The sequence below is a fragment of the Natator depressus genome, chromosome 24 (genome assembly GCF_965152275.1).
Source record: "Natator depressus isolate rNatDep1 chromosome 24, rNatDep2.hap1, whole genome shotgun sequence".
Lineage (NCBI taxonomy): Eukaryota > Metazoa > Chordata > Testudines > Cheloniidae > Natator > Natator depressus.
Genome location: NC_134257.1, coordinates 22,933,740 through 22,943,599, shown reverse-complemented (window position 1 = coordinate 22,943,599; position 9,860 = coordinate 22,933,740). Strand labels below are relative to the sequence as shown.

General features: G+C 63.5%; 1 protein-coding gene across 1 annotated transcript; it reads right to left on the bottom strand.

The window, feature by feature from the left end:
* Positions 1 to 2,006: 2,006 nt before the first annotated feature.
* Positions 2,007 to 8,626, bottom strand: TOMM40 (translocase of outer mitochondrial membrane 40). The gene is made up of 10 exons (XM_074938907.1): positions 8,474 to 8,626; positions 6,598 to 6,808; positions 6,243 to 6,310; positions 5,274 to 5,366; positions 4,913 to 5,014; positions 3,473 to 3,578; positions 3,133 to 3,255; positions 2,859 to 2,935; positions 2,336 to 2,438; positions 2,007 to 2,258 (listed from the first exon to the last, which is right to left on the bottom strand). Exons 2-10 carry the CDS (start codon positions 6,797 to 6,799, stop codon positions 2,119 to 2,121), a joined length of 1,014 nt encoding a protein of 337 aa, XP_074795008.1. The 5' UTR covers positions 6,800 to 6,808; positions 8,474 to 8,626; the 3' UTR covers positions 2,007 to 2,118.
* Between the last annotated feature and the right edge of the window lie 1,234 nt (positions 8,627 to 9,860).

The window sequence follows — 9,860 nt, the reverse complement described above, 5'->3', positions numbered from 1 at the left end:
CACAAGGATCCCTGCCGTGGGGCACTGGGGCCAGAAATGCCAGCCTTCGGGCCTCCAAAAAGGACACTGGAGCTGGTCCCCACCCCTTGAGCTTCCTCTCCAAACTACCACCCCCTCAGATCTCAATCTCCTCTCCTCCCCCACACTCCCCCTTCACACTCCCTGACTAGGCTCCCCCCAACCCAGGCTCTCTTTATCACCCCCTGTCCCACCCCCACTTCCCCCTCAGCTTTATTCATTGACAGATCCACGCTCTGCTCCTCCTCAGAGCCATTTCTCAAGGGGTTTCGGGGGCTCATACTCAGCAACCCCACCCGCACGGGAGGGAGAGGTCTCCAGCAGTGCTTCACTGCCCCCTTCGTGAGACAGAAGCAGTTGAGGACGGTGCCCAGTGCTGGGGGGTTTATTCAGACAGGACATTTCCAACATCATGGGGGGAAGGGAGGTGTTTTGAGGGTCTCTGTAAAAGATCCTTCAGTTCCCATAACTTATAAACATGATTTACACGCAGAGTCTCTAACGGCGGGGCGGAGGAACCCCCAAATCCACCGCTCCTCCAGGTGCTGCTGGGACCCCCCCAAACCGTTGCTCCTCCTAGTGCTGCTGGGAGGGGAGGGGGTTGCTGGGGATCCCCCAATCTGCTGCTCCTCCTAGTGCTGCTGGGGGGGACCCCCCATCCGCTGCTCCTCCTGGTGCTGCTGGGGGGGGGGGGCGTGCGGCTGCTGGGGATTCTCCCCCCCCCAATCCACTGCTCCTCCAGGTGCTGCTCGGGGGCTGACAGGACCCCTCCCTCAAAGCGCTGGTCTTCCTCACAGTGCTGCTGGGTGGGGATGGGATGCAGGCAGGGCCCCCCAAACTGCTGCTCCTCCTGCTGGGGCGGGGCTGTGTGTGTGCGCATAGACAGACCCCCAATCCGTGGTGGGTGCAGAGAGCGCTCAATAGGTCCCTTGTGGCTCTTCAGATCAGTGTAGGCTGGGAGGGGAAGGGCCGGGGAGGCCTGAACAGGGGACCTAGGGTGCAGCAGCCAGAGAGGTTGTGGCCCCATCATCCCAGGGGTAGAGTCTGCCCCACAGCTCTCTGAGGTGTGAGGTATGAGGCTGCAAAGCCACTGGTACCCCAGCGATCCAAGGGCACGAAGGGAGGGGGTGTAATTGGTGCAGAGAGAGAGAGAGAGAGAGAGAGAGAGAGAGAATCTCCCCACAGCTGCACAGAGATGTGGGGGGTTTGGTGAGGGATCCAGCCCCTCCTGGCAGACAGTTGCAGGGTCAGTGCACCCCCACCAGCTGGGACAATCCATTCCCGAGGGGATCCACCAAGCCCCGATCCCCCCTCAGTGCATCAGGCCAAGCGACCCCACCCCCAGGACGGAGTCAGTCCCTCTCCCATTGCGCCAGAAGTAGGACAGTTCCTGATGTCACAGTGCCCCCTGGTGAGGAAGAATGTCAGCACAGGGTATCAGGCTGAAGAGGGCATTTTACACCCTTGGTGGGGGGTTATCCTGTCACTGGGTTCCCACTCATCCTCCCTACCTGGTGCCCCAGGACAGCCCCCAACCCCAAATCCAAGCCATGGGAATAGAGGGGACACTAGGTCCCCTCCCGGAAGCAGGGAGGGTCGCACCTCCACCCCCCCTCAGGGGCTGCTAGGATATGGCGGCCAGGAGAGGCAGGGGGCAGGCCAGACACCTCCTGAGGGGCCCAGCAGCCACTGACCCTGCACCAGCCAGCTCTCCATTTTCCAGCAGCCCTTGGGGACAGAGTGTCGAACCTTGTGTTTGGGGCTGAGCAGCCCCCAGTGACCTGTCCCGAGGGGCAGACAAGGTGACTGGAACCCAAATGTGACAGTGCTAGAGCCGCCATGCTAAGGGGCTCGCCCTGGGGATCAGATCCCTGGGCTCTGTCAGGACCTACCCCATGGCACCTGCAGTGGCCCTCTGGGGAGGAGCCTGCTTGGGGCAGTGAAGGGGCTGGAGCCCCGCACTCCAGGGCTTAACTGGGCAGCACCAGCATGGATGGGTGGGGCAAAGGGTCCCAGGGCAGCTCAAACCGCATGGCAGTCTGGGCTGGGGGACACTGGAATTGGGGTGGGGGAGGGCTGGTGGAAGAGGAGGAGAGGGCTCTAGCCAATGGTGAGGCCGAAGCCACACTGGAACTTGTTCTTGCGGTGGTTCAGGAAGGCCCCCATGGCCAGCGTCAGGGGCAGCGGCAGCAGCTTCTTCTCCAACGCCGCACCCACGATCCAATTACTGTCCACAGAGCCTGCGGCAGACAGCAGGGTTAGTGGCACTGGGAGGGGCTGGGGCGCAGAGGGGAAGGGCGGCCTGGGGCTGCCGTACCTTTGAAGAGCAGGTTGGCCTTGGGCAAGTCAAGCTGGTAGCCAAAGGAGACGCTAGTGTCCTGCATGCGCGTGCTGGCCTCGAACTCCACGCCCACCTGCAGCTGAGGGGAGCAGGGTTAGTCTGGTGAGCAGAGCTGCCAATCGCCCGGTAGGACCCCAGCCCCCCGGCTTCCACCCCTGCCAATGTGATCCCACCCTCCCCGAACACTATCCCCGACCACCCACTCACAACGTAATCCCAGTCCCCACCACCCAAACCCAGCCCCCAGCCTTCCCCAATGGGATGGCAGCCTCCAGGTTTGCAGGCAATTGGGAGCAGCATAACTGTTCCTGGGGCAGGACACCGCCCACTCCTTCGCCTCTCCAGGCTCTCAGCTGTGCACCCCAGCACATCTCCTATACATAGCTCGCCACTCACGTCACCTGCCCCTACACCTTGCTCCCAGTCTGGGAGCCAAAGCCCCTGCCCTCATGTCAGAGGGGGAGCCTGAAGGGAATGTGGGTCTCTGAGCGCCACATACCTGGTCATTGGCTTTATGGTAGTAGGTTGCATGGGCCCCGGCTTGCCCCACCGTCAAGGTCCCAATCCAGTTAGGTGCTGTCAGGAGAAGGGAAGAGTGGGTGAGTGTCCGAGTAGGGCCCCCACCAAAGCCCTAAGCTAGCGAAGAGAACCCAGGAGTCTCAACTCCCAGCCCCCCTGCTCTAACCCATTAAACCCCACTCCCCTGCTGCAGCTAGGCGTATAACCCAGAAGTCCTGGCTGCTGTCTGTGTCCTGCCCCAGTTCCCCGAGTACCTGTATATTTCCCAGCCAGAGACATGACTGTGCCCTCCTCTCCTGGCCGGCGGTGATAGACCAGCTCGCCGCCCAGCGCCAGGCAGGGTGTGATGCTCTGCAGGTAATGGGCTACCAGGATCCCTGTGAAAAGAGACTGGTCAGCTGGGGCTGGGCCCAGGGGGTTACGAGGGGCAGGGTTCAGACTAGTGGTGATGGTAGGCAGGGGCCAGGTTGGGGAAGTGGAGGTGGCAGGGGCTGGGAATGGAGAAGGGGAGGCTAGGGTCAAGCTGGTGGGGGACTTCAGAGACAAGGTGGAATTTCAGGGCAGGAGCTTCAGAGGTGGGAACGGGGCTTTCACCTGAGCCCACCAGGATGTCGGGGTTTCCCAGCGTCACAGCCGCCGTGAAATCCTCCCCCCGATACTCTCCATCCACCTGCCAGTTCACGAACTTGGACTGCTGCGTCTGGAATGAGAGTGTGGGGACATGGCAAGACTGGGGCGACCCCCAGGAGGCAAACATCCCCCAGAGACGGATTTACCATGAAACAAACAGTGCGGTGGCTTGGGGCCCCCAAAATGCAGGACAAATCTCATCTGACAACCTGCCCCTGAGTCCTGGCTGGCAGCGCAGCAGGGCTCAGGCAGGCTGCCTGTATTCTGTGGCCGGTGGCCCCACGCCGCTCCCAGAAGCAGCTGGCAAATCTCTGCGTGTCCCTGGCAGGGGGGAGGTGGCTCTGCGCCCTACCCCCACCCCAGGCAGCGCACAGAGACCCACTGCCCTCCTCCCCCCAAGGGGCGCAGAGACTTGCCAGCAGCAGCACAGCGCTGCCTCCCTCCCTCCCTCCACGCCGCGCCGCTCCTGGAAGCAGCCGGCATATCCCTGTGGTCCTGGGGTTTGTGTGTGTGGGCGTCTCTGCGCATTGCCCCTGCCCCGAGCGCTGACTCCGCAGCTCCCATTGGCTAGGAACTATGGCCAATGGGAGCTGCGGGGGCGGCACCTGCAGGCAGTGGTGCACAGAGACCCCCTGACCCCCCTGCCTAGAAGCCGCTGCCAGAGGGGTGTGCTAGTCGGTTTGGGAGCCGCGCCGCCCCCCTGACCCCTCCCGCATCCCAACCCCCTGCCCAGAGCCTGCACTCAGCACCCAAACTCCCTCCCAGAGCCCAATCCCCATGACCCCTCCTGCACCCCAACCAAGATACCTTACTATTTTCATTTACTTCGTATTACTTATAATATAGGAAAAGGATGAATAAAAAAAGAATGAAAAATGGGAGGGGGGGAGAGATAAGAGAGAATGTTCTTTTTCTTGGCTGGGTCCCAAGGTGGGGCCCCTGAAAATGAAGCTGTGCACAAGGCCCCACCAACTCTAAATCCGCCACTGACATCCCTGCTACCTTTTACCAGGTAACACCACTACCTTAAACTGTGAAGGAGCAGCCACACTGCACTCCCCTCCCCAGCCGGGACTCTGACAGGGGTATACACAGAAGCTCTGATCCCCCCCACAAAGGGATGGGTTGAGAGAAGGACTTGCAGGGGGACATACACAGATGCTGACACCCCCACCACCCTGCCCCCTGCAAAGGAGAGGACTGAGAGAAAGACCTGCGGGGGAAGGGGGTGGGAGAAAAGAATACATTGATGCTCTGACACACGCGCACCCTACGAAGGAGCAGGCTGAGATAAGGACCCACAGGGTGGGGTGGGGGAATACACAGATGCTCTGACATACACACACACACACAAACACACGTGAAGGAGAGGGCTGAGAGAAGAACCCGCGGTGCACAACATACCTGGAAGGCCACCTTAGAGCGCAGCCGGGTCGAGAGCTGGTGGATGATTTGGGCGTTGAGGCTGCCGCTGTTGTCCATGTCGCCCACCAGCACCGGGAAGGCCTGAAAGGGGCATGAGGGGTGAAATCCAGCCGAGTAACATCCCCTCCCCCATATCAGGGCAACAGCATCCCTCTGCCCCACCCCCACCCAGAGAAGCCTGCCTCACCGCAAACTTCCCCACTTTCTGAATTGACAGCTCCAACCCCAATGTCCAGATTAACAACTTTCCCCGCAAACACACACTGCCCCTCTCCCACCATCAGAGGTGACTCCTCAGCGCTGGCTTCCAGCCGGCTAAGTCCATCCCCCCCGCACTCACCTCTGTGGGGCTGAGCTGCTTGGTGCCCACGTAGGTGACCCCGAAGTGGTAATTGGAGTCGCCAACAGTGCTGAGGGCAACGCTGTGATTCACCTGGGGAGAGCAGGCAGAGTAAGCAGGGCCCACCAAATCCTGCGTCTTGGCTAGTGGTTCTCAACCAGGGGTCTGGGGCCCACTGGGGCGCCGCGAGCAGATTTCAGGGTGTCCGCCAAGCAGGGCCGGCATTAGACTTGTTGAGGCCCGGGGCTGAAGCCAAAGCCTGAGCAACTTGGCTGCACGGGGCCCCCTGTGGCTCGGGACCCAGGACAACTGCCCTGCTTGCTACCCCCAACACTGGCCCTGACTTTTATATGCAGAAAACCAGTTGTGGCACAGACGGGCCATGGAATTTTTATAGCCTGTTGGGGGGGGCCTCAGAAACAGAAAAGTTGAGAACCCCTACACGAGATGACCCTTGCAGTCCCTTCTAGCCACATGGTTCTATGCCCGCAGCGAGAGGGGAAGGGCAGCCCAGGGGCACTGGCATTGGAGACCCGGGTTCAGGTCCCTAAAGTGACTGCATCTCTCTGGGCCTTGGCTCCCATCTCACATGCGGACAGTCACCTTGCCTGCGTCCCAGGAAGCTTGGGGATGAATGCATTAGACTGCAAAGAGTCAGACACAGTGGTGATGGATGTCAGATAAGTATTTCAGACAGACAGCACCAACCCACAGCCTCACCCAGCCCCATACGCGACCCATAGGATCAGGAGGTTCAGGGTCACGTGCCCCCACCACATTTACTGCTTGGCTTGTAGAGAATGCTCAGTAACACTGCTGAAGCCAGCTGCCCTCAATCTGCGCACACGCCCCCCCACCCCCCAGCAGGCATGTCTCTGCCCAGCCTGCTCAGCCCCCACGTTCCCCCTGAGCTACAGCCTCACCCCACTCCACCCCAAACCCTGCTTCACCAGAGGGCATAGCCCTTACCTGGAAATGGTTGCTAAGACCTTTATTCACTGTCAGTTTCACACCCTCCATCTGGATAGGGAACAATTCTGGGGAAGAGACAGCAACAGTCAGCACTGAGCCCATCCAGCCCAGCATGCGTTCACCCCATGGGCCCCTCCAGCCTGTTGGTAACTCCATTCCCCCAATCAGACCCCTGGGCTGTCCAGCCTGGTACCCCGCTCCCCCAGGGACCTGTCTACCTGGCTGTGTACTGAGGTTCCCCCATGCTGTGCTCCCAACCTCTGCACTTGGGGTGACACTCCTTGAAGGTGTCAGGACTGAGGTGTGTGTGTGTGTGTGGGGGGTGTATGGACAGTGGGTGCTAGGCTTTCACCTTTGCACTTGCGGTGACATTCCTCAAAGGTGCCAGGGTTGGGCAGCCGATCCCCCTTCTCCTCCAGCCGCTCCTGCGCAGGGGGGCCCAGCCCACTGACGGGGGGCATGGTGAAGCCAGGCGGCACTGACACCAGCCCAGAGCCAGGACTCGGCATGGTGGGGGAGGGTGTCGGGGAGCTGGCAGCCAGTACGTTACCCATGGTGGGGGGCTGTGGAGAGCAGAACAGATAGCAGTGTTGAGAAGGGGTGGGCGGCTCCAGATACCTCCCAATATACCCCCCATGCCCTGAATATCCCACAATCCATACCACCCCATCTATCCAGGATATGCACCCCACAGTGATACCTCCCACAGGCTCCCCTGATACTGGTCTCCAACAGACCCCAAATAGCCCCAGGTCCATCTGTCCCCCAGTCCTCCAGTGACCCCCACCCTCCAATACTCCCTCCTGAGACTGACAACCTCAATAACCCCCCCACAACAGGATCCACCTGCCTGCAATACCGCCAAGCTCCAAGTACATCTGCCACAATGCCCCTCTTGACACTGGCTCCCCACAGCTCACTTAATGCACCCTAACCCAGTGGGGTCTGACTATTACAACATCCCAATTCCCCTGATGGGTGTACCTACCCCACTAACAACCCATCCCTTCTGATACCCCCTCGTGTGCTCCAAGAGCTACCTGCCCCCCCAGATACCTGCCACTGCCAGGGTCCACCTGCCTCAACAGTGACCCCACCAGCCCAGCGCCCCTCAATCCCACCCGTCCCCATGCCCCTGATACCGCCCCCCCACACCCATCGACCCCCGCCCCGATCCCCCCCCACACCCCAATCGAGCCCCCCGCCCCGACCCCCCCCACACACCCCCACCGACCCCCCCATACCCCTACCGCTCCCCCGCACACACTCCCACACACCCCCAACGACCCCCCCCACACCCCTACCGCCCCCCCCGCACACACCCCCACCGACCCCCCCCGCCCCGATCCTCCCCACACACCCTCACCAACCCACAACCCCCCTCCCCGAACCCCTCCACACACCCCCACCGACCCCCCGCCCCGATCCCCTCCACACACACCCCCGCCCCGATCCCCCCCCCACACCTCCACCGACCCCCCTCACCGACCCCACACACACCCCCACCGACCCCCCGCCCCGATCCTCCCCACACCCCCACCGACCCCACCGCCCCGATCCCCTCCACACACACCCCCGCCCCGATCCTCCCCACACCCCCACCGACCCCCCCGCCCCGATCCCCTCCACACACACCCCCGCCCCGATCCTCCCCACACACCCCCACCGACCCCCCCACCCCGATCCTCCCCACACACCCACCGACCCCCCCGCCCCGATCCTCCCCACACCCCCACCGACCCCCCCGCCCCGATCCCCTCCACACACACCCCCGCCCCGATCCCCCCCACACACCCCCACCGACCCCCCCACCCCGATCCTCCCCACACACCCACCGACCCCCCTCACCGACCCCCCACCGACCCCCCCGCCCCGATCCTCCCCACACACCCACCGACCCCCCCCGCCCCGATCCTCCCCACACACCCACCGACCCCCCCGCCCCGATCCTCCCCACACCCCCACCGACCCCCCCGCCCCGATCCCCTCCACACACACCCCCGCCCCGATCCCCCCCACCGACCCCCCCACCCCGATCCTCCCCACACACCCACCGACCCCCCTCACCGACCCCCCACCGACCCCCCCGCCCCGATCCTCCCCACACACCCACCGACCCCCCTCACCGACCCCCCACCGACCCCCCCGCCCCGATCCTCCCCACACACCCACCGACCCCCCCCGCCCCGACCCCAATCGAGGCCCCCGCCCCGATCCCCCTCCGGTACCTTCCCGTGGGCCACCTATCCCGCCACCGCCCCTCCAGCGCCCGCCTGTCCCGATACCCGCCAGTCCCGCCTGGCCCCAGACTCACGAGGCGGCGGCGGCAGCAGCGGCAGCCGGAGCCGGGAGACACCCGAACCCGCCTGCACCGCAGCCTCAGCTCCGCCCCCTCCACGCCGCCATTGGCCAGCGCCGACCGCGACTCCGCCCCTTCTGCCTCTATCGAGTATATCCATTGGCTAAGGGTAGAGAAAGCTCCGCCTACTTCCGGGGTTCCCTGACCTCATGGGCTGTTGCCCCTCCATGTCCCGCCTGTTCCGGCGTATGGAGGATCGTCATTGGGTAGAGTCTCCACGGACCCCGCCCCTATGAGCCATCGCTATTGGACAGACCTGCGTATGACCCGCCCCTCTCCGCGATACCACATCTATTGGCCACTGTGTCACCGTGCCTCGCCCCTTTCCCATGCCGCCTTCCCGTTGGCCGGAGGCGAGGCCAGGCCCAGGAGCTGCTGCTGATTGGCCGCCCTCCCAGAGGCGGGGCCCGAGGGCAGCAAGTTCGGTTGCACGGTGCGGCCGCAAGGTCAGAGCTGTGGCATGGTCCCGGCATGCACCGCGGCAGCCATAGAGTCTGCGGGGGCGCGTGTGCTGTGGCGTCGCCATTTTGGAGGCGGAGCCAGATACCAACCCCGCCCCCCCGAGGGTGGGGTTTCCAGCCCCCCCACAGGTATGGGGGTCGGGAGCGAGGGAACCTGCCGGGGCCTGGATCCCAGTGTCCGCCCCAGAGGCTGGCGGTGTCCAGGCCCCCCCCAGCGCGTGGCAGCGCCCAGCCCCCCCCCCAGAAAATGTCAGTGCCCAGCCCCGCCCCCACTGCGTGGCAGCACCCAGCCCCCCCAGATGTCAGTTTCTTCCCCCCCGAGAAAATGTCAGTGCCCCCCCAGCGCGTGGCAGCGCCCAGCCCCGGCACAGGGCACAGGATGTTCCTGGCGGGTGCTCCAGGGGGATGCTGGGCCTGAGCCTCGCCCCCACCCCTCCCGCGCCACGGGTGGCAGTTTCAAGGCCCTCCCCAGTGCTCTCCCCCACTCCCAAGGCAGCAGCTCTTGCAGCTGTTCCCATCCCCAGAGGGAGACATGCCACCAGCTCTGGTTTAGAAACATTTATTTTAAGAAACAGCAAATACAAAAAACAAATCCCCAACCCAGACCCAGTCGCTCAGTGGCGGGTCCGAAGGCACCAGGGCAGCAGCTAAAGCCCCAGACCCAGACCCAGACCCGGTCGCTCAGGAGCGGGTCCGAAGGCACCAGGGCAGCAGCTAAAGCCCCAGACCCAGACCCAGTCGCTCAGTGGCGGGTCCGAAGGCACCAGGGCAGCAGCTAAAGCCCCAGACCCGGTC

What these genes read in the sequence shown, in the direction of transcription:
- TOMM40 (XM_074938907.1), bottom strand. Translation starts at nt 6,799, where the DNA reads ATGGGTAACGTACTGGCTGCCAGCTCCCCGACACCCTCCCCCACCATG. An exon ending in GCTCTAAGGTGGCCTTCCAG is followed by an intron (nt 3,579 to 4,912) that starts GTATGTTGTGCA and finishes CTCTCATTCCAG; the next exon opens with ACGCAGCAGTCCAAGTTCGT. An exon ending in TCTGGCTGGGAAATATACAG is followed by an intron (nt 2,936 to 3,132) that starts GTACTCGGGGAA and finishes TTCTCCTGACAG; the next exon opens with CACCTAACTGGATTGGGACC.